The sequence below is a fragment of the Lineus longissimus genome, chromosome 2 (assembly GCF_910592395.1).
Source record: "Lineus longissimus chromosome 2, tnLinLong1.2, whole genome shotgun sequence".
Classification (NCBI taxonomy): domain Eukaryota; kingdom Metazoa; phylum Nemertea; class Pilidiophora; order Heteronemertea; family Lineidae; genus Lineus; species Lineus longissimus.
Genome location: NC_088309.1, coordinates 9,601,449 through 9,626,518, shown reverse-complemented (window position 1 = coordinate 9,626,518; position 25,070 = coordinate 9,601,449). Strand labels below are relative to the sequence as shown.

The window sequence follows — 25,070 nt, the reverse complement described above, 5'->3', positions numbered from 1 at the left end:
CTTGTGTGACAGGTATTCCAGTAGTATCTGAATCAGTGAAACATAGCTCCCTTCCTCCTAGCAACCTCCTCTGACCTCTTGTGGTTGCATTCATCTTGAACTGTTGCCACTACTTCATGCATGTAAGTCCCCTTTTCTCTCTGTGACATAAACCCCTCAACTTTACCATTGTTGCTGTCAGTGAAACATTGCTTCCTTTGCCTCCATCCATGTTTGGTCACCTTCATTTGTATGTTGCTCCTGTTACTCAATACATCCTATGCTAGCATCTTTGGCCCTACCTCCCTCTTTCACCTCTGCTATAATAAGACATACATGTTTGGTGTTAATTGTCAGAACTCAGTTCTTCCATACCTCCAGTTGCCACTGGATACGGCCATAGACCCGTACATCCATTGTAATGATATTGGTAGGTACCATATCATTCCCCATTATTGGATTCTTTGAGTGATCTAAATTCAGGGCAGTCCATTTAGATTTCAGAACGGTACATTCATATGTCATCATGTACGTTTCTAGGACCTTTGGTTGGTGCCAGATTTCTATGTGAGGCCCTTCCTTTGCCAAAGGTTGTCTCCATGTGGCCAGATCCACCATTCTGAAAGTAATCTGATGGTTTGAATGGTTACAAATAAGGTCAAAATCACAGACACTCCACCTTTAACTTTCCCATCAGATCTCTAACCGCGATCGATCAAGCAGTCTTATCTGATGGAACCGATGCATTTCTTGATTGATTAAAAATGGAAACTTGAAGCAGACGCTTCTTCAACCAATCTATACTTATTACTGCCTCCTACTAATCTTAATCTACACCATTCGATTGAGTATGCTCTTCGGGAACTTGGAGGCGTTCAACAGAAGTTTGCCATTGTGCAGTCGATTCGAAAAAACTCTCCTTTGACACAATTTTTTCTGGAGCAGATGGTTGAGTATAGAACTTGTGGGAAGTAAGTTCAAGAGTTTCTGCTGATTGCATTGCACTTCACCCACACATGATTTGATGGTAGAGGCGTATCTGTAAGTGGAATGAAGTGGTAGATGCATGAAGAAGTCCTAGGTTTGGGTTTTCAATCCAATTATATAAAACCGTCTCATGGTGAAACACTGAAAGGATGGTGCAGTAGATTAAATAATCTGTGCCGGTCACCTCCGAGGCCATCTAGGCATCTTTGTTCAGATAGACAAACCAATTTGGCACATCATGCACACAGGGGGTTTCAAGCTCAGCTTCAACTTAGACCCCCAGCACTCTGTTGCAGCTTGGCAGCATTGCGTGTATGTGATGTGAGAATGTGACACAGTCGCTTGACAATGCAACCCAACAACAAGTAGTCCTGGCATGCCATGCATCTGGTATTAGCGGCATAGGAGTTCCATCAAATTCTGCAAATGACATTCATATTATAGAAATGAGTTTCACCTCTGATATATGCGATGAAGGCATTAAAATTTGACAGATGTGCGACTGCCCAGTTTTCACAGCCGGTGTGATTGATTTGCTTAATAATTGAAAATATCATCGGTTATGGCTGTTCATATTCGAATGCATTTCACCACCCACATATTGTGTTGATGTAATTGTTATAAAAGTGAGTGGTACCTATACAAAAAGTGTATTTCGCTCGCGGTCGGCGATTAAACAGATTTGCCTGAACTGGCTTAAACGCGTTGACACAGTAAATACAATAGACATCATCCTCCCGATGGGATGCCAGTGGCAGATGGACCCAGACTAGAGTGTTTCAGCCAGGCATCTGAAAGGGCAGCTAGGCAAATAATAGAATGTGTACAGGGCACGGCATCCTGTTTCAAATGGCAATTGGTTTGGTCACTGATGAAAGAACATATTCTGTTGCATCAGAAAATATAAGGTAGAATGGGGTAATTGTAGCCCCGGTTTATTTGTAGCCCCTGCTTTGTTTGATGCACGGGGTATCAATCAATATCACAGGCAGGGGCTACAATCAAACCGGGGCTACAATTACCCCATTCTGCCTTGTCTACAGTACATCCTTGCCCCAGTTTTGGGCCTTAAGTTTTGTTGTCGCGCGATCTTTGATTCAAAACTAATCAATTGCCCATCCCCAAGTTGCAATCCCATCATGGCAATTTTTAATGAAAGGTTTTGTTTAATCTCAAGATGCTTCTCAACATTGATTAGTCCGCAGTGGATATTGATGAGTGGCGGATAGTAACATCTTGTAGCTGATCAGCATCACTAATGACAATATCATCCCATTGATCACATTGTCGATACTGCTACTAAACAGACCGTGTCATGTCTGGACAAGTTGAAAGGTCAGAGGGCAACGTGGATGCTGAAAGCTTTGACCCTTTGTCTCTGATAGTGGCTGGAACAAGAGCTTGAGCAGTAAGTGGGGCTATTACATGTAGCTAGAGTCAGAGCAGCATGGAACAAAACAGCTGGAAAGCCATCCTCCTTTGTCATTTTGCATGCTTGGTATGTACAGTGGAACCTCCCTTAACGGACACCTCTCTATTAAGGACACTAGTTTTGGTCCCAAATTGGTTGTTTCTCTTCAATTTGACCTCTCTAATCAGGACACCTCTCTATTAAGGACAGCACTTGTCAGTCCCAAGGGTGTCCTTCATAGAGAGGTTCTACTGTAATTGCACATTTACACTTCGTCTTTGGGCAACATGTGGGTCTTGAAAGGTGTCATTACTTTTTCACAAGTTTGATATGTAATTAATGGTGTGTTCACACTGGATGCGAATTGAAACCGAATTCCGTAGAGCGCTCTCCGGAATACGAATTGGTTAATCCAGTTTCAGAACGGTCGCATCACACTGGCCCGAATACGCATTCAAATCGGTTTAAAATGCGCCACACTCAATGCGTACTAACGACGCGCCATCTATAAATACATCAGTTAACTGGTTCGGAGCACTAGTTCCCGCGGGCAAAGGTCAATTAACGGAAGATGAAGTGAGCTGGGCGCATGCGCAGTGCGATCGAAATTCTCAATACGGTTTCGTTGATTCGGATTAGCTGATTCGGTTTAAGAACCGTGTTGGTTAAAGCGGATTGAGATCGGTATGAACCGAATTGAGTGTGACACCCCAATACGTATCAACGTTTTAATTCGAATTCAATTCGTGTTAAAATCCCAGTGTGACCAGGGCATAAGTGTCCCTTGTTACTTTTAACCATATAAAACCTATGCCTTTGTCAAGATGCTTCCAAATTACAACACCAAAACTGATGCTGCCAAAACGAGACGATTTAATGCATTTACTCTTTTACATGCTACATTGCAAGACTTGAGATGATGTTGACAGTGGATGCCATTAATTGTTGAAGTCTCGAGTTGAATGAGTTAACCCAAATTCTTGCATCAATTTTTTCGCGCTCATGTGACAAGTTTGCATAATATTGGCTGAGAAAGGTTCCCAATATTTACTTTGTGTTAAGGTCTGTTAATGCGTATGGCTTTTTATGATGAGAAATCGATGGTGTGGTTGTGCATGGAATCAGTTCTCATAGGGAATGACAGATAAGATTGATATTGTGTCGGGACACATTGCGATCATAGAGTTGTTGTCTGGCCAAACATTTCTCCGATAATTAGCTCACATTACTCTCCCTAATGGGGGTAGTACACAATGGATAAAATTGATCTGCCTAGGCGATCAATCTTCCTCGAAGTCTACCTCAAAGAGTATATGTGACCCACCACAACAAAATGAGTAGCATGTCGCACAGAAGATGAGCCTAAAATGACACCAGGACCTAATAGAAGAAATTGATGTACTCTGATGTCACAAAAGGCAGACAACAGTGAAATGAACAACCAGTCCGTCTCAACCTGTCAAGCTGAGAGCGACATGTGACTTGTTGCCTTAAGCAGGGTGTACATTGGCAACATTTCTCCAACATTTCTCCAACATTTTTACAACATTTTTACAACATTTTTACAACATGCCCTGTGTACACTATTTTAAGAGTGTTGGAAATTTGTTGGGAATATGTTGGAAGTTTGTTGTAAAAACAGAGCGGAAAATTTTTTTGGGTGGGAAAATCATGGATGAATTCAAGGAGAGCACATTATTTTCTGCCACAGTTTTGGCAATTGTCTTGTCAAGATGGCAAAGGCGGAGGAAAAAGGAAGTCAAGAGACTGTGGACCAGGCCGTGGATCCAAATGAGGCAGCAGCATGGAGCATACCATTGCCTGCTGAGGGAGTTGAGGATGAGTGATAAGCCCTCCTATTAGAACTTCCTGAGAATGGATGAGGGGGCATTTGAGGAACTCCTTGCTAAGGTTTCACCCCTTATTGCAAAGCATCTAGGGCTGGTCACATGACTTCAGGTAGATCACATGATCAATTAGATGTTGTAAGAATGTTGGAAAACTGGTTTTGCTCTGTGCACACTTAGCAACATTTTTACAACACGACCAAAAACTTCCAACAACAAATTGACCGGACAATTCTTTTTGCAACAAATTTCCAACAATTCTCCAACATTTTTACAACATTATTTTCTCTGTACACACTTGGCAGCATTTTTCCAACACGGCGTTGCAACAAGGAATGTTGAAGAAATGTTGTAAAAATGTTGCTAGTGTACACAGGCCTTTATGGCGGGTCACATATTGTACCTCTGCTGCATGTAAGTTTACTTGTGTCGATCTTCATATACTGCTTTTACTTTCCAACAGGCCAAGTTCTGTATAGTGTGTAGTTGGCCAGTGACCGTTTTTTTTCCTTGAGACATTATGCAGTGGAGAACACTGCTCAGGTGGTACATGTACCTGTCACAAAAATGTCGCCAATACTTATTGAATATTGATTCTGCATGGCGACAACATTCTTATTGAGGGTGATTGAGGTGCGTAAGATTGTGCCACACCCAGTCTATGAATTCATTGCCTGATTTCAATCAAAGCAGTTTCTTTTGAGCCTCCGGTTCTCGAGAAATAATAGACAGATAATACTATAGAGGTTCCTCTTCCCCCCTCCTCCCTGCTGTGGGAAGGATAGCGCTGACTGCCAGTTGCCATTGTTCTCCAGAGAAGAACCTCTATTAGCCAATGATTTCCAGCCCTTGTTCTGTATGAATATGTGGCAGATACGTGAATCTGCCCTCAGTACCCAAGGTTATGATATTTTGCCTAGAGTCTTATAATGTAAAGGGGAAACCTCATTGCATAATGCAAACATGCTCAAATGTACAAAGATTGAAGGATAGTTCGTTCTCTGTCTTGATTCAAAGGAGACTTATCACTTGCCTGATGTTGTAGGCTAATAAACAGGGATACAACTTTGCTTTCTTGTTATCGGCAAGGCCGCAACTATCTCTGACACCTGAACTTGAGATAGACTGCCCGATGATAAATGAGTACCTTGTGGTAGGGCTGTTTGTACCTTGAAAGGAAGATGAAAGAAGTGCGCTAGCAGTAGCAACAGTAATAATAATGTTGGCAAAAAAGAAGATTGATAGGCCTGGAAGTAGTATTTGCTGTTAATTGATTGTCATACAGTGTTTATTTATCCACAGAATTATGTGCCTACATTCAATTAAGGACTTGATAGTCAACAGTGGCAACACTGTGCTAACGGCCCAATACAATACTGGTATTTTCAGTAAAGTCATAGGGACTGTGGCTTGACGTTTTTCATTTAGCTTTTTATGGGGCAACACTTTAGCGGCTAAAATTTCCCCTTCTACCAGGTTTTATGGAATCACAATCTATGAATTGGAAGCAAGCCAGGCACGGAACCGAGGAGGATGCAGATGCATGCCCCCCTCACTCCTGGATCTGCGCCTACAACCTGTTATGGATAGAGGAGCACACTCTTATGAATGGGAGAAACAAGCTCTTCATCTTACGCTGCTGAATGGTGACTGATTTTTGAGGCAAATTTGCAATGTCAGTTCCTCTTCAGCAAACAGCAGCGAGGTGGAAAAAGAAGTATTGACACAGACGAATTCAAATCATCACCCCATTTCTTCGTGGGTGAAGTGTTAATTGGTTATAATGTGACAAGCAATCATGATTGGCTCCTACCCAAATACTTACTCTGCCAATTTCATCAATAAAATTAGGCTTTTGATCGAGTGTCTAAACTTATCACATTATCTCCACAGATTAGCACATTGCGATGTGAAAATCTGTTCAGTGTAATATTTGATAGTTACAGAAAATGGATGTTAGCAAAACTGTCAAATTTCACTGTTTACAGAACAAAAAGCACATCCTGAGATCAGGTTTTTGCTCTTCTCCTCCCCTGTATATTGAAAATATGAAGAAGTTTGAAATATCGAGAGGGGGAGTATATTTAAAATCACTGGTTACATCAGAATTGGATGAAAACCCCCCTAACAATACTAACTGTCGAATGGCAATTTTTTTCTTCCCATTCATGGTGTTGTGCTTCAGATTGCTTTCGTTCGCACCTGCAAAGTATCGTGAAACAGGCTCATTTATCACTGAACTCTATACCTGGAGCACCTAAATAAATTCTTCATTAACCTTCTATATTGGCTTGCTTGCTTGCTTGAGAAAGTGCCCACATCCTATGTTCGTGGGCGCTCTTACCTTGATTTGCGAAAAAAATGATCCCATTCCTTGTCAAGGACGGCATTTTCCTGCATCATTGAGGTAAAATTTTTTAAGGGAGCTTATGGAAGTTGTAGTCTCAGATGGTTGGGATCCTGCCAGGCCTTCATATCATTTGTAGCATCCTTAGGCCTTTGTATCAAAGCCATTAATTGAGTGTACAAAGGCCGACTGTGGGAGGATAGTTGGCAATGGAATGAGTTTCGTTCATCTACTGATCAGTAACTTCACTCAGTCGTGTTGCTCTTCGATGGAGACTTCCAAATTTCTTGAATACGGTCTCAGAGGACGTACTCGACAATGTAGTATTCTTCCAGTTCTTGAACCCAAAAGCTGGCCACTGCTCCAACAGCAATCTGTACGCGGTAACAGAACCCGGAGTTCATTGGCGCGACCCATCACTCTCCCGCTATACAGATAAAGACGATCACCATGGCTACAGCAACAATAAGGTAGAGTCAAACCTGAGTGATATATCGTTCACTTTAATTCTGACAAGTCAAAGAAAAAAGAAGGGAGATTTGGTTCTGTTGATGGCGAAACAAATAGCAACTGTTCCAAGTCTGTTGCAGTTTAAGTATAATTCGGTAGTACCCTGGGAGACCTTCCCAGCTCATCATGGATGAGACTGAATTGGAAAGTGGGTTCAGCCAGTTTAAATGCGATCACAAGAGGTCAAAGTCAGTACAAGAGCAATTAGCCTTTAAATGATCTCTCTCCAGTTTTCCCAATTTTCCACTGATCATTTTATATCTGTAACAAAATAAAATCCTCCCCCAACCTGGCATTTACTTTTGCCTCAACTTCTAAGCAAATTCGAACCGGTTTGATTAAAGACTGATTGCAGTAATTTACTTTGATTGGCAATTTTGTAAGCTATCTGGAATTTTGCCGCAGGTGTGCCTGTAGCGATCCGCTGGTGAATGCATCACTTCAAAAGTGCATGGCACCAATTACAATGCTAGCCATGTTGATGTGGATTTGCTGAACTCCCGTTTGAGTTGAAAGAAAGGCAGTTTTTCGTGTGGTTGGTAGTACTACTTGTTATGGATTGATTCCCGTAAAATGACAAACTCGCCGGTTCATTGCATATTGCCTCATCCTACACCATTCAAATACCCTACCCTCCACACACACACAATATCCAGACGAGTCTCATCAATCAGACTAGTGTTGCTTCCTGTATCGGAGCCTCTGCTGGTTCCATTACGCAGGTGGTTGCTGACGAGGACTGATTTTGCTTGGGTGATATTCCCGATAGAGTGGGATCAGGGGTGAAGCGCAGCTAAGGTCATCAGATCAAAAGGTTCCAAGTTCGACATCCTTGGTCACTCACTACTTGGTTTGATGCCCTTCAGGTTGAGTTCAATGGAGCACTTTGTAGAGCTGTGAAGAATTGGCTGACTGCCAATCAGGGGATGGCCTCTGGCCATTTTGTCCTTCTCTGATGTGGACCATCAATCAACCTTTGTCAATTTCACAGTGCAGTGCTTTCTTTGCCAATCTTTTCCCTCGCACCTCAAATCAGGTTAGTTGTTATCGTTCTTCCTTTCTGTCTGCAGCTCGTCTTGTATTGATCAGATACTATCTGTTCGTAGACTACAAAGAAGCAGTTGTCCTTCAGGCAATTTCATTCACACTTTGACAAACCTTCTTGCGGTTTCTTCACCTTTCTTCTTCTTGGTGTCTGGTTGTTGCTGAATATAGTTTTACCCGAAGTAGAAGAAAGTAGTGTGTCAGAAAGTATGTGAGCTCACAGCTTACAGTGGACTGCAAAAATCACCACAATATGGCTGAACTCCTCAATGAACCTTGAAGCCATATTGATAATGATGATGATGATGATTATGATGATGATGATGATCTTGAACTAGAACTCATCTTCATCTTTTGCTGCAATGGTTGTGGTTAATCTTCATTCCTGCTTCTTCGAATAAATTGGCCTCATTGGCAAAATTGTACGAGAAACCTCGGAATGTTCCAGACAGTGTTATCATCACAGAGTGTTAGTTGCTTGGATATGGTCAATTTCTATAGACACAGTACGTCACAGGAACTGCTTGTGGGAATCTTTGCAAACACCCATGCTTGGAAACCATGGAGACTGGATGCGCTGATGTTTGTCTTGCTTCAATGCCTTCTTTCACTTGGTCCTCATATTGTGTTCCATATCGCGCATTTGTGTCATCCAATCGAATGTGTAGCCCAGACCCTTAAAGTAAATGAGAATTTGTCAGTCTTTAATAAGTTGGGATGAAAAGAAATATGGTAAGGATTAGAATGAGCGGGTGAGTGAGTAGAGCTTGATGGAGAACCTTGAACCAACTCATTGCATGGGTGATTTTATCAACGTTAAAGCAGCCTTCATTTTTACTGCAGGCTTGCATCCTGGCATCCATCTGTGTGCATTCTGACTTAAAGAATTTAATAGCTTTGGCAGACTAACTTGGCAGACGGCATGAATTATTGGTAAATCGCTTGTGGCAGATTTGCATACTTTTTAATTTGCGTCACTAATGCTTTCTCCTCAGATTCCGCTAATAGTTCATATATTTTCCATTAATTATTCACTGAGTTGTGGCAGGGGAGTGCAGATAGTATCATCCATTTATTCATTTGTTAAGACTCCATGATTTTTTTCTAGATGTCAAACATATCTATCAGGCAAACTATTTCTTATTGTGGAAGATAAATCGCTGTCGGGCTATACCTTCTTGCCGCTACTGATTCAAACTTCACACTGCCAACACAGTCTCTATCTACACCTAGGATAGAGACACAAGTAATATAAGGTTAAAGTGTCATCCTTAAGGATGCAGCAATTAACTCCTGAGAGTCGAACCTATGTATGACCTTACTTCTTGAAAGATATCCATTATGCCACTTCCCTAAGGTGGTAATGGCCTGGATTTCACCTCATGGTCTCTATTTGAAGTCTCTGGGCGTGTATAGATTTGTCCAAGTTGTCAAAGTGTCACCACTAACTAAATTATGTTTCTACCCACTAAGCCTTCAAACTGCTTTGATCCAATTTGCGGTTTAACTTGGTTTGGTACGGTGAGGATGGCGACCTTTGCAATGATTCGACTCTTCCTCTGGCTCAGACCAAAGGCAAAGTTTATGTCACTATACCAGTTAACCCAACTTGCGTGTGAACCATAGTGGCATGCGCATCCAGCCTTGGAGGAGAAATACTCTCTTGAGATAACATGGTATGCGCAATTTCCACCCCTGGATTGTGGTACTGAATGTAATAAATGGGTCGCAAAATGGCAGGCAATAACATACTCAATCAAAAATGATGAGTTATAGTTTTCTCCACAAATGATTATGGACAAAATGGACAGGTAGATGATCAATAGTTTTGCGATTGAATGACGGTGCTGCGTTTGTGCATTATATTGAATAAATCAACAGTGATAATTATTGCGCACGTGACTAATCACGCTGATGGCGTGTAATGATCCAATATTGAGATGGGACATTAGGATTGCTGTCAGATTTTCAGAAGGTAATTTCTCGGACTCTGCGACAAGGGCGAGTAGTCATTAAAAAAATGTTTTGGCTGTTTTTCACGAAATTGGAATTGGACATGGGGTGTTTACTATTTCCCCTTTAAAGGCCTACCTTCGTCTCTGGTTAAAAATTTGAAATTTGAGATTGAATTTGAAAATTTTCAATTGAGTAAAGAAGACTGACAGAATATGAATTTCAACATTGCCGTTATGGAGACAGATATGAATACTAGATATGCCACGTTTCAGCCAGGTTGCATGCATGATAATTGCACCATACATCATTGTGTATAACTGCATTTCTATTTTCCTGTTTTCGTGATTAAATACCAACGGTGTACCCCTTTAAGGAATCAATATCTAATACGACAACATCAGAACTCGCGAATGATACAGAAATTGGTTTCATGATTACACCACTGGTTAATACGATACCCAACACCTGCAGCCTTTCGAATAGATAGATTCCCGCGCATCTCTCGATGATTCGGTGGTAAAAACGCCACTATTGATTGTTTGCCTCGCTACATCAGCAACCTGTGTGCAGCGAGATGGAAAAATCGTGAATGTCAAAGGTTGGGATTCGTCGACGAACGGCCTTGCTGGTAACTTGAACACATTTGTTTGCGCTATGGAGGAAAGAGGGTTGCCACAACAGGATTCAATGATCGCGCTGGAATTTTGAATCTAATTTTGTTAAAATTATTTAAACTTTTTTGTCTTTGCAGGTAAATGTAGATCGATGCAGAGCATATCAGTAACTCGAGCCTTGTCCACTGGTTGGATATTCCAGGTGAATCTCTGATCGACAACAAAAAATTTGGAGGTGAGTTAAGTGATTGAGGAGAAATAAAACCTGGAAAATCCTGGTCAAATACTCGCTTGAAACACGCTGCCAAACTGCTTTTCGTTTTCATCAATAAAGCCAAGTATGATAGATTTCGACTCCCTTGCTCACGCCTTGGCAATATCCTAATATCTTGCAATGGTGAGGTATGATAATATCCTGAAATTCTGATTGAAATATATTTCATGCTGATGGCAAGTTTGTGCAGTTGATTGATCCTCAAACCATGTCAGCTGCCTGTTGAAGAACATTTGACATGAGTGAAAATAACTACACAGCGTTTAAAAATATCATTGAATCCAGCTGTGGCATTTTCAAAGCCGATGAATTTGAAAGGATATAATGCCCAAGCCAATAAACCAGTGGAATGAAAGAAGATATTGACCGAGTTTTCCGGTGGTTGTCATGAATACCATTACCAGAAGTTTATGAAGACTCTAGGAATAAGAATCCTGGATGCGATTTTCCCCCTGAGCATCATCTATACAAATGTGTATTTTTGAGTCGGGCTGTCGGTACGTTGTACATGCTTCAAGCGAAGAGTACAGAGAGAAACTGTACAGTGTTGAAAATGGTTGCATTGGTCTAAAAACTCTTGTGCTTCTACGAAGCACATCGTTTTTTCAAAGCTGCCGTGAATTCGATTTAAAACCAAATTCAACCAGCCAAGTCTAGACGATTTTTGGGTTCATTCACCTACGGAGTAGACCGCCAAACTAATCTTGGCATTAGTATTGTCCAGTCTATTTAATTATAGACATTTTCTTAGCTAGCTTAGTCGACCCGGCTCCATTATTTTGATCTTGGTAGGGTAGAGTTAAGTAGGCTATTCTCCGCTCTATTGTAATGAACAAGACTCAGATCCATTGCAATAGTGTTTAATTCAAGTAGGCATGTTTTCCTTTCCATTAATTATTGCGTCCTTTCTGGCCTACTTGGGGTTCCCAGTGTTTTTATTGTCATTGGTACCATTTTTTATATGGCGTACCCCTCCGACGGCATCCTTTGTCTCACCACAAAGGAATGCGTCTGGTGGCGGGAAACGGGCCGCGAAGACGCCTAAACCCTCTTCCGGTTCCGTTTCCGGGCATATAACCCGGAGGTCTAGCAAACCTCCCGCCACCACCCCTTCCGTCAGCCGAGTTCCGGTTCCGGCCGCGGCTGCGAAGGATGCGGGATCTGACATTATTAATGTCTGTGGTCCCAAGGGAGACTTACATCCAATAAGTCTCCAAGGGTTTAATATACCCCGGACCTCAGGGAACCTTCCGGTTCCTCTGTCGTCCGCTCCCCCGAGTACAAGCCCTTTGTACCCGCGGGAGCACCCTGCTTCCGGTCCGCCGATTGCAGTTCCGGTTACTGACGCGGGTTCCCGTTTTTCAGTAACCGAAGACTCTACTGGGGGTTTTTCTCAGTCTTTACTGCAAAATAACCCCAGTCCTCACGGACACAGTAGAGTAGGGCCGGACTTTATAACGCCACCTCCGAAACGCCATGCGTCTTCGGTAACAGCGTTTCCGCCCTCCGTACCTCCTTCTAAAAGGGCATCCGGTAGCTCCATACCGGCGAAGGAGTTACGGGCATTTCCGGTTTCGGACTTCGTCCTACCGGAAATGCAGGCACCTTCCTACGTTGGCCAACCTCTTGGGTGGAACCAACCGGAAGTGCCACCCCCTCCTCGTAGCAGAGGCGTCGTTCCCATGGAACAAGCTACGCAGAGAGGACATCTGAACTCTGGTTCAGAATATGGGCATCTTCCGCTTCCGGAAGACCCATTCGCCCGTACATACGGCTTCCAGGGTTCGCTTATGCGCTCACCCTCGCCTCAACCGCCCGTCGTTGAGAGAAGCCGCACGTCGAGTCCGGAACCCGAGTCGGGACAGCAACTGTCCCAGCTCATCCAGATGGTAGCAGGTCTTACTGATAGACTCAGCCATCTGGAGCAGGGTTCCGGTTCCTCTGGTGCGCCTGGTCCCATCGGATACCCACCATCCGACTCCTCTATTTTAGAGGAATTTTCTGAGAACGAGAGTTCTCAGCCAGGCTACCGCTCCCCCAATCAGGAGGAGCTGTCAACAGAGGAGGCCAGTATCTTGTCGGATATGAGGACACTCAGATCCTTGATCAGAGCGTACCTCCCGCAGGATCTGTGCCCTACCCCGCCGGAACTGCCAGCCTTGTCAACACCGACCTTTTCACTCTGGGGACAGGAAGTGGATCCCAATCCACAGGTTTCTCAAGGCTCCACTCGGGCACTTGAATTCCTTCCTCCCTCCCCGTCGGTGGTAGCAGTCTCTGAACTTTTGGAGCGTACAATCAGAGACTCACAAGGCGCCCACCAACGTACTTCCATCCCTGTCCTTCCGGCAGTCGGACCGGAAGCTTGGTGTAAACCGGGGAAGTTGTTCACAGCACAACTTCCTCCCGTTGTACCGCGCTGACTATTATCGAGTCAGCTCGGCCGGCTGTCCAGCTGCAGCATCGACTTCCATATTAAAGGACGCTGTACAGCTGGACCAACTCGTGCCTAGGGTGACCTCCTCCTCGGCTTACCGAGACCTTAGAGCACAAAAGGGTCTGGCCAAAAACACGTTAGCGGTGCTCTCCTACGCAGAGCACACTAACCTGGCCCTAGCCAGATCCCTAAAAGATAATGAGTCACTATCTGATGACACAAAATCGCTTGTGACATCCTTGTCACATTCGATTAGGCACGCTATTGCTCTGTCCGCCAAGACCGCAGCAAATAGCGTCCTACTCCGTAGAGACGCCGCACTGGGCTCTCTCAGTGTCATCAGATCCCTCCAGCTGGAAGGGGCCTTAAGAACCGCTCCTATGGACGGTTCTTTCCTGTTCGCAGATTCTGTACAAGAGGCGGCTCAAGCACAGAAAGATTGGGACAAATTATATGCCCCCACTGCGACACAGAGGGCCAAGACCTCTCACCTAACGGTAGAAAGATAGAGAGGCCCCAGCAGGCATCGGGTTCAATCCCGTACGCCAGGCAGGTGCTGCCTAGGCCTACCCCGCCTAGTCAGCCTGCTCCTGCTGGATCCTTCCGACGGGAAGCGGAGGGTCGCCGGACTGGAAAGAGGAAAAATACTTCCTCTAACCAGGGTGGATCCGGTCCGACTAAGCACTCCTTTCGCCCAAGGGGTGCTGGCCGGAAGAGGTGACTCCCCCCTCCTTTCTACTCCCGGACGCAAAAAGGAGCCAACTCCGGTAGTCGGGGGCCGTCTGCAAAAATTTGCAGACATTTGGGACGATTGGTGCCCAAAGGGGTCCCCAGTCCCAAACATGTTGAGATACGGAGTGAAACTAGATTTCAACCGTACCCCCCTCGACTACCATATATCCAACCCCAGTTCAGCCACCGAAGGACCTAGTCAAGGCCTCTGCCCTCCAAGCAGAGGTCGCGACATTACTGGAGAAGCAAGCTATCCAGGTCCTTCAAGATCCATGCTCCCCCGGCTTTTACAGCCACGTTTTCTTGGTTCCCAAGAAAGCAGGGACATGGAGGCTGATCATAGACCTTTCCAGGTTAAACACCTTCTTGAATGTTCCTCATTTCAAGATGGAAACCACCAGGTCTATAGCAACGGCGATACAGCCCAACGATTGGGCGGTATCGATGGATTTAACGGATGCGTACTTACATGTACCGATCCATCCAGACTATCAACACTTCCTTCGATTCCATTACGAAGGAAAGACGCATCAATTCAGGGCCCTGCCGTTCGGTCTGGCACCCCTAATTTTTACGATGATAGTCACAGCCTTCGTCGCTCCCTTTCACGTGATGGGGTTCAAGCTCCATCACTACCTAGACGATTGGCTACTCCGTTGTAAATCGCGGGAACTACTACTGCAACAACTTCAGGTTCTAAAGCAAAAAGTAGTTTCCGCAGGTTGGATTATCAACGAAACAAAGTCAGAATTCATACCATCCCAAGACTTCGTTTACGTTGGAGTTCAGTTCCTTACGGCCATAGGGAAAATGCTGCCCCCCCTAGACAGGATAAAGAAAATTCTTCATCTCGTCGCAGAATTCAGAGGAAGGACTCAAGCTCCTGCAAGGCGATGCTTGAGCCTTTTGGGACTTCTGAATTCGGCAGCAGACCAAAGCCCCCTTGGCCGTCTATATATGCGTCCCATCCAGATGTTTCTAATGTCTCTATGGAAACCCCACAGGGACCCATTAGACAAGTTGGTATTGATACCTCAATACCTACTCAAGAACGTCTGGAACTTCTGGGAGTCGGAGACTCGTCTCCAAAGCGGTGTAGATCTTGCTCCACCGCCCCCAGAAGTGTCCCTGTTCACAGATGCTTCCCTACTAGGGTGGGGAGCACATCTGAACAACGGGGACATGTCCATAAGGGGTCTATAGACAATGGAGGAGACCATTCTTCCAATAAATATATTGGAAATGAAGGCTGTCCTTCTTGCCGTGAGGGCTCTTTCCCTTCGCCTGAAGAATCGGAGAGTAACCCTGTTCTCTGACAATCCTACAGTAGTAGCATATGTCAGGAGACAGGGAGGCACAAAGTCCGGCATTCGTTTCCAGCTAACTTGGGAGCTTTACCATCTTTGTGCCGACCTTGGAGTATCGATATGTGCCAGACACATACCGGGCAATCGCAACATCCTTGCCGACGCCCTGTCCCGTCAGAACAAGCTAGTTCAGACAGAGTGGACACTCCATCAGGAGATTGTAGACGACCTTTGTCGCCTTTGGCAATCTCCGAAGGTAGATCTGTTCGCCACCAGGCTGAACAATCGCCTTCCCATCTATTACTCTCCACTTCCGGACGAAGAGGCCCTGGAAGTCGACAGCCTTACAGCCTCTTGGGTCGGGCTGAACGCATATGCGTTTCCACCCCTCCCTCTCATCCAACCAGTCCTGAACAAGATCTTGACCAGCCACCCGGTGAGAATAACTCTCATCGCACCTTGCTGGCCAAATCAGGCCTGGTTCCCAGCCTTGCTGGAGCTCCTGATAGACCACCCCAGGAGTCTTCCTACTTGGAAGCACCTCCTGTGGCACCCCCTGGGGAGATGCTACCACCAGAACCCTGGATTTTTCAAGTTTCACGCCTGGAACTTATCCAGTTGCATCTCCACCAGAGAGGCTTTTCGGACATCGCTGTCAAGCGCAGGTCCGCACCTCAAAGGGGGTCTACCCTTGATGTGTATCAAGGAAAGTGGTCTACCTTCACTTCCTGGTGCAGGGAGAACGGAGTTAATCCGATCTCTCCCTCTATATACAGATTAGTTGATTTCCTTATTGAATTATTCACGGAAAGACAACTATCTGTCACGGCTATAAAAGGGTACAAGTCCGCCATCGCTTCTACCCTCCGTGTTTTAAGCACCTGGGATCTTCGTTGGGAGGACCAAATAACCCCTCTTTTCAGAGGAATGTTATTAAAAACGTCCTAGACCGGTTCACAACACCCCTAAAAGGGACCTTTCTGTTGTCCTTAAGGTGCTCATGAGGCATCCTTTTGAACCCATGTCTATTTCATCCATGAAATATCTGACACTCAAAACGGTCTTTCTAGTAGCCTTGGCTACCGCCCAACGGAGATCAGAGCTCCATGCACTTTCTTTTAAGAAGCTGGCTTTTAGAGAGGGAGGGGAGGTTATCCTGGCTTTCATACCAGGATTTCTGGCGAAGAACCAGGGACCGGCCGCCTCTCGGCCCCCGGTTACTATTCCCTCTCTGTCAGGAACGATCTCTTATGATCTTCCTGACAGAACTTTATGTCCCGTCAGGGCCCTAAAGTTCTACATAAATAGGACAAAACCTCCCGGTATCCGCCAGGGGAGAGAGCGTTTGTTTTTGTGGAGACTATTCGTCTTTCCTACAACACCTTGAAGACTTCCTCTGATCTTCGTGCGCTAGCTAACATCTCAGCGCACGAAGTTAGAGCACTAGCCACCTCCTGGGCTAACTACTGAGGAGTTGCTCTTCAAGAAGTCGTTTCCGCTGCATGTTGGAGTAATCACTCCACATTCTCTCGTTTCTACCTACGAGACGTTTCTTCCCTCGTAGATGGCATGCACACAATCGGCCCGATTGTGTCTGCGGGGCATGTTGTTTGATCCTGGCTAGATCAAAAAAGGGGGGGAAGCCCGATTGAAGAGTCAAACGCGCATCTTGCGCCATTTTTGATATGCCCTATCTTCAACAATCCAGGCAACCCCTAGTAGACTAGAAAGGACGCAATTTCTTATTGTTGTTTAGCAATAACTCATTCTACACCCTTCAACATGCCTTACTTGCTCTAAGCTCTGTTGCCGGAAAGAAGATGGTTTTATTACGCAATTCTAGCGCTTTCCGGAGAATGGGTCTATTACTCTCTCTAATATGATTGTAATACCGAGATCAAAATACCGGTCCTCCGGTTCTCCCCATTTCTTTCCCCTGGCAGTCCTCCTTAGCTAATATGCCGGTGGTGCCTCCTGGATGGAACAACAGCTCAGCCTTAGGTAAGTCCTCGTTTCCCACCTCCAATAGGTTGCTGGGATTCGATGCAAAAGTGTTCCATAAGTTTGAATGACACAAAATGCCCACTTCCTTACAAGAAATGGCCATTTTGTTAGTTCATACTTACCTATGGAACACGGCCCTCCTGCCGTCCCCACAAACGGAACATACTCTTTATTAACGCTCAAGAGTAAAGACTAAATATGGCGGCATGAGATCGGCGCGATCTCGCGGGATCGGTCAGGGCGCCGCCTGGCGGCCGAGCTGTTAACTCAGTTCTCCCTTTAGAAAATTAAAGGGATACTCTTGTGTTTGAGCCCAAATGGAGTAACATGCAAAAGTGTTCCATAGGTAAGTATGAACTAACAAAATGGCCATTTCTTGTAAGGAAATGGGCATTTATACACCTGGGTGTAGAGAGGCAAGTAAGACAGAGAGACCAGCCTACACTCTTACGCCTACAGTGGGGATCAAACCCGGGACCTCTTGACCACTGGTCGAGAGTCTAAGCCACTACACCACAGCTGCTCCTTCAAGGGCGGTAGCTTAGCGGGCAGTAAACTACTTGCTCATGCCATTATATAGTGCAAGAGAAAACGTCTGGGGTGTTGTGATTTGTTTGCCTTGCCAGTTGCTTTGGATCAGGAGAGGAATTGCTCATCCAAGTGATGACTGCAACCTTGGCCTTGGAGGCAAGGTGAGGAAGTTCTCCACAGTTGGTTCAATAAATAGTGGGGTTCGTCAAGTCATACCAAGTCTTGGCTCTGCGCTGTGAGTTTGAAAATATCTTCCACCATATTGTGTGGGAAGATGGAGGCTTGATAAGAAGGAAACAGGACCTATGGTGAAGTTCCAAGTCCAACAAAAGTCTGCTCCAGATCTTATTTTCCTGGCAATAATAAAACCAATCAACTTTCTTAACGGACATCTCCGATTGTGTTTCCTCTATGGATCCCACCAGAAAATTAAAGTCAAGATTTCATTTTATCATTTATAAAATGTAATTAATTTAATTGTCAAGTGCGACCTTCCTCATTCTTCCAGGAACGTCTCACTTGAACAAGGGAATCCGTTAACAGAAAACGGAAAGTGAAACTTGTGATACCACAATATATAGTAGCAACGATCTGGTATCTAGACAAAAGCATCTGCTAATTACAATTGCATGAAAAAAAACCTGATTTCCTGTCGATATCATTGTTGGTAGTGATAGAAGTAAATTTTTCCTGGATGTTCATATCTATTCAAGTCAGGAGAGAAGATAGTTAGATTTGAATTGGAAATTGTCACCTCAGGACCTGAATCTAATTCTCATGTGAGTATGGCGAGTCTCTTCATTACACCATTGGTTCCTTTCAGGGGTAATGTTAGGGCTGGGGGGAGGGGGAGGGACACTCTAGTGCCCTACTGTCCTCGTGTAACTACAATGTATCCTGCTCGCAGCTGACCTTCAAAATTGAGACATGGGGGTTCAACACTTCAAGATTCTAGCTATATGGTCGTATAGTCGCTTTGCGTCCAGATATGAGAGATTCAATTGGACGAGAGAAAAAAATGATCTTTTGTCCTGGGTCTGTTGGGATAATCCATCACCATACATCATATAAGTTAAATGTTTAAAAACTTAATACCATCTGATGGTGGACAACCCTCATGATAACTCTGGAGTGAAAATTATGATATTGCCTCACATTGGTGACGCATGCATGTATACTCTGCCATTGTAATATTGCCTCACATTGGTGACGTCAGCATGCATGTTATACTCTGCCTGATTGACCTGTATCAGACAGACAGGCTAATTGTCCAGTGATGATGAGTCGGTTTTAAAAATATGTGTTGTGCTTGCGACAGGATTCGGTTTTCCCTCACTATGTATTTCCCAAGTCGATAGCATATCGGAAATCAGTGTGGACATGTATAAATGGTTGTCCCCTTCTCCCTATCTCTCATACATAAAAAATACTGTTGTAAAATGAACTGTGGTTTATAACTCTTCGAACACCAGTTTATCGTAAGTTATTTATATCATCAGGCATGCAGCTTATCCACAACCTGTTGGGCTATATATAAGATTCGCATAAACTATTACCAATCCAGTTTATTTTATGTGGCTAAAATAGCCACGATTCCATCCCATATGATTTTCAAGATTTCATTTCCTACTGCTTGAACAGTGGAATTGAGCACTGTATCCAGGCGTGCTTTTTTCCATTTTTCCAGTGAAGTAGGTAAAAGTGTCATTCAGCATTCAAAATGTGTGGGCGAAGTGCTCTACGGTGATTATTGTGAGTATTGCACATACGTAGGTGGTATTTGCAAATGGAAAGCTGTGGAAAATCCAAGGGGAATACGGATGATGTTTCATTATCACTATTGCGGAGATGAATCCAGCTTCTCAGCTATAAATCAAATCTGTCAATGGCACCCACAGTTGATATCAGGTCACTGATAACCCAACTTGGTACCTCTTGCGCACATTGAGGAATATTTTATGAAAAGCTTCGCCTTGAATTCAACCATTGACCATTACAGCTTGTTGATGTGACATTATTCTATTGTCCCTTTAAGCCTTCTTCGAGAGTCCAGATCGGAAATTGTCTGCAATCGAAATTGCCTTTATATTGGATATCAATTCCCCACAGGCAATGGTGAGAATTTTCAAATTTCTGCTCCTGTTCTTTAAAGGATAGCACAAAATGATAGGCGATGGACTTGAAGCATCTTTGATTATTACATTCTCGGAATGGAGTTGCATGATCGTTACCGTCACATGAGGGAGGGTGCAATATGTTAGTACTCATGTGACTTTTTGAGGAAGAGCTTGAATGTGACTCACATGTTGATATTCAAACAGGACTTATTATCTGCATGGATTAGCTGCTGATATTTCTGTCTTCAGCTCTTATATTATAAGATGATGTCAATAGACTGCTGTATTCAAAAGTCAGATCATGAAAGATATTTGATGGCATATGCTGTGCCCCCACCTGAGTGGGTGTGCTGAGATGATTGGGAGTCGGTTTTTGTCAATAAATACTGCAGGTGTCTGTACACTGCCACTACTAAAGCTAATTGGGAGTTTAATGTCAAGTATATGTGTACACACTAAAATTCAAACCATTTGCTTTTTTTCCGTCAGAGGTGTTGAAAGATATTTCCGAAAGAAGTCTGTTTTCTAAGCGATTTTACATTAACTTTTGGCTCACCGTAGGGGAGTCTATGTAATACCGCAGTGTCCGTCGTCGTCCGTCGTCGTATCCTATTTCAAAAACAGTGGCACGTTTCTTAACCGCTAGGGCTATGAACTTGAAACTTTGTACACAGCACCCCCTAGGTCAGGTGACCTCTGACACTGAATTTCGGTCCGATCTGATTCTCAACTTGGCCACCAGGGGGCCAAATGTCGATATCTAAAAAGTGTGATATCTCGCTTATTAGTGACTTGTTTTCGATGAAACTTGTGTTGTAGGTACTCATAGCAAATATACATCTTATATCATACGGGTTTTTAATTTGACCTACTTTTCAAGTTCACAGAGGTCATATGGCGTAAATTGGCCGTTAGAGTGTAAACTATGGCACGTTTCTTAACCACTAAAGCTATGAACTTGAAACTTAGTTCATGTAACCCCCTATATCACATAGCCTCTGGTGCTGAATTTCAGTTTGATCTGATCCTCAACTTTGCCACCAGGGGGCCAAAAGTGGAAATCTAAAAAGTGTGATATCTCGCTAATAAGTGACTTGTTTTCGATAAAATTTTTATGGTAGGTACTTTTAGGAAGAATACATCACATGTCTTACGGGTTTTCAATTTGACCTACTTTTCAAGGTCACCAAGGTCATATGGCGTAAATTGGCCGTTAGAGTGTAAACTATGGCACGTTTCTTAACCACTAAAGCTATGTAATTTAAACTTGGTACATATAACCCCCTATATCACATAGCCTCTGGTGCTGAATTTCAGTTTGATGTGATTCTCAACCTTGCCACCAGGGGGCCAAAAGTGGATATCTAAAAAGTGTGATATCTTGCTTATAAGTGACTTGTTTTCAATAAAATTTTTATGGTAGGTACTCTTAGGAAGAATACATCACATGTCTTACGGGTTTTCAATTTGACTTACTTTTCAAGGTCACAGAGGTCATATGGCGTAAATTGGCCGTTAGAGTGTAAACTTTGGCACGTTTCTTAACCAGTAAAGCTATGAACTTGAAGCTTGGTGCATATAACCCCCTACATCAGATAACCTTTGATGCCGAATTTTGGCCTGATCTGATTCTTTATTCGGCCACCAGGGGCCATAATGGAAAAAGGAAGAAGTGCAATATCTAGCTTATTTGAGTGAATTGTTTTCGATAAAATTTTTATGGCAGGGACTTCTAGCAAGGATACACCACTTGTCCTACGATTTTTGGATTTGACCTCCTTTTCTAGGTCACAGAGGTCAAATGGCGTAAATTGGCCATTAGAGTGTAACTATGGCACGTTTCTTAACTGCTGAAGCTATGAACTTGAAAGTTGGTACATGTGACCCCCTACATCAGATAATCTCTGACACCGAATTTTGGCCTGATCTGATTCTTGATTTGGCCACCAGGGGGTCAAAACTGAAAAAGTAGGACGTGCAATATCTCGCTTATTAATGACTTTTTTTCGATGAATTTTTTATTGCAGGGACTCTTAGCAATCACACGATATTGATCTTGTTGATGTCATAGACAATTATTGGTTGGATCATAAACTTATATATACTGCCCTGTCTTATTACTTGACATCAATACACATCTAAAAAAAGTCTTCATGCCTGATTGTGTTCACCATATTCACCTCTAAACTAAGCATGATCCTGCCTACTAAAAGATGTATACGGTGAGCACAATGGCCCCTGGCCGTTTCATTTATTTTATCTAAATGTCATGGAGAGATATACTTTGATCTTTTTTTGGGACCAGCAGAGCCCGGCTTTAAAATGTTTTTCTTATTGAAAGGTTAGAGATCACCAACTGAGATTTTAATTTTCTTTTTGTGGTATCCATACTTTGATTCTCATAAAACCTGTTGAAACCGAGACTAATCTTTTGTTGAAACTTCTTCCTGGATGGATGCAAAGTTCCATTTGTAGTTTGAAGTATTGAGTTCTAGTAATGGTTTTAAATTCTCGAGTTACTGAGGTGATAGTCCACAACTTCACATTGTTCGTGTGGAAAGAAGCAGACTGGGCTATTTCTCAGCTGATAACCGGCATGATCTAAACTTCATTTGAAGTCCTGGACCTGTAATGTCAAAAGAGGTCGCAGATAAACTCAGTGGAAACCCTATGGCATAAATGACATAAATGACGTCATGACCTGATGTGATTTGACATTGTTGCAGTGCCAGTTTGAGGAATCAATTATGTCACCAATAATCTCACAAGTCTTGTCGTTCTTCTATTTCAGGCTGGCCCCACCAAAGATGACATTTTCTAATCAAACGGGTAATGCTTAGAACACTGCCAACATGCTGATAAAGGAATATCGCATCTGTCTGCCCATGACAGTGGAAGAGTACCGGATTGCTCAACTCTACATGATACAGGTACGTTTGAAGGGAGGTCCGAGTGTGGTGCGGTGGGGGTGTACAGCGTTGTATCTTCTTTAAACTTGGGAGTGAAATCTCTCGGATTGCTTGATGTGAGGGGGCATCTGTCTACCGATGGGGGGGGGGGGGGGGTGCATGGCATTCATTCATATGTCTCTGCAATCATACCTGATACCTGATCCCAAGCACCAAAGGAACAAAGCATATTTTTCTTCAGCTATATTTATTATGTTACCATCAAATTAAAATTGTATTTACATCGTAGAGTAGCACATTTATTTAACAACGAATAAACAAATTCTCACTTTAACAGGAAAAAAACTACAATTCTGTTCGCCATTCTGAATTGATTCTAATATAAACAATTCTGAATGTCAGAAAGATTATTGTGATATACACTGACTAATTACTCAACCCTGGGACACAGATTTAACCAAAAAAAAGGATAAAAATGGGCAGATGAAATCAGAACTCCTTCTATCAAAGATCAAGATAATGACGATAACTATTTTTAACTTGACGTCAACCTATCATGAGAAATGTGTCTTGAGGCACAGAATGATTGCAGATTATCTTTTTGATCCCACACCATTATCATAGAAAGACAAATTTACGTTTTGCGTTATATGTCAATTAGCACCTCTAGACTGCAGGGGATTGTTTTTTCTCCAGAATGCAGAAGACATTAGTCACACTCTGAGAAGATTGGTGTGTGACATGCTGCGTATGGCATACAACAAACAACTTACGCATATAGCATACTACACTCCCCTGTCAATTCGAAAAGAAAAAATCTTGGAGATAAAACATCTAATAATACATTGAAAATTTAACACATAACAGGATGTTGAAAAATCAACACAGAATATATTAGCACATCATTTCTGTAGTCAAAACAGTTCTAAACTAGCACATTAAATGTTCAAGTCTTCCCTTAGTCACAGTTGCACATCATTTCTGTAGTCAAAACAGTTCTAAACTAGCACATTAAATGTTCAAGTCTTCCCTTAGTCACAGTTGAAGAGTTCATTTACGATAATTTGAGACGGACGTCTATTTATACTGGTTGTGGCGTTTGATGTGAGATTTCGCCATTCGAAGACGACGATTTCTGAACCACTTTCGAACTTGTTGTGCGGAAATGTTCGTTCTGCGACTAAGCATGGTACAGTCTTTAGAATCTGGGTAGGGGCATTCGCTGTGATCTTGGAACCACTGCTCTAAAATCCGAGTGGACGTTTTCTGGAACACGGCACGATGCTTGAGACGGTTTGGTATCGAAGAATCCCTTGCAGTTGATTTTCTCGTTCGTGGCTGCGTATCTTCTAGTAAATCCAAGCTGTCATGAACACGATCGATTAATCCATGTTGCATCCCAGCAAAGTCTTCTTTTGGCATTTCCTCATTCACGTTTTGGCAGACGATAATGTTTGATCGGGCAGCTTCGAGTTTGTACCATTGGTACAAGAAAAAGTTCTTCATTTCACTAATTTCGTTCGGAAATTGCAACATCAGACTTTCGAATCGTAAGTTCAGCGCTGTCTTGCTCACATCGATCGGTAGGTGGTAACTTTCTCTGCAGGTTGTGATGAGAGTTTCGACTTTATCGTTTTCATTCAAGTCTTCTTTCAATGTGGAAAGGAGGGAGTCATCGGAGAATTTCTTCAGGAGGCTGCTGGACAGATTCTGTATCTTGGAACTGGCTGGAATCGAACGAAGACCTGGTGCTTGCGATGAAGCGATCGTTGACTGGTTTGACGCAGGGGAGCAATAGCCACTGTCGTCAAGGCTGTTCACCAATGGAATGTTGTCCTGGGCCGGGGTACGTGGTTGGTTCCGACTCTGGGTGCTTGTCGGTGTTGGTAGTTCACTGGTGGAGCAGCGAGGCAGTACAGGTGTCATGAGGTTGACGTCTTGATAATGGTAGGGGTAGGGACTTGGCAATGCACCACACGGACTGGGTAAACAGCAATCTAATTCGAATAGAGTGGCTGGATTGAAGTATCTGTGGCTGCTTACTGGGGAAGGATACGGAACTTG

General features: G+C 43.5%; 1 protein-coding gene across 3 annotated transcripts in view; it reads left to right on the top strand.

The window, feature by feature from the left end:
- LOC135482559 (protein retinal degeneration B-like) overlaps positions 1 to 25,070 on the top strand; it is a 54,995-nt gene that overhangs the window by 4,951 nt on the left and 24,974 nt on the right. For all 3 annotated transcript variants that reach the window (XM_064762689.1, XM_064762688.1, XM_064762687.1), the window contains exons 2-3: positions 10,833 to 10,930; positions 22,889 to 23,027. In XM_064762689.1, the coding sequence (XP_064618759.1) occupies positions 22,950 to 23,027 (78 nt within the window). In that variant the 5' untranslated portion in view covers positions 10,833 to 10,930; positions 22,889 to 22,949. The remainder of the gene's footprint in view (positions 1 to 10,832; positions 10,931 to 22,888; positions 23,028 to 25,070) is intronic.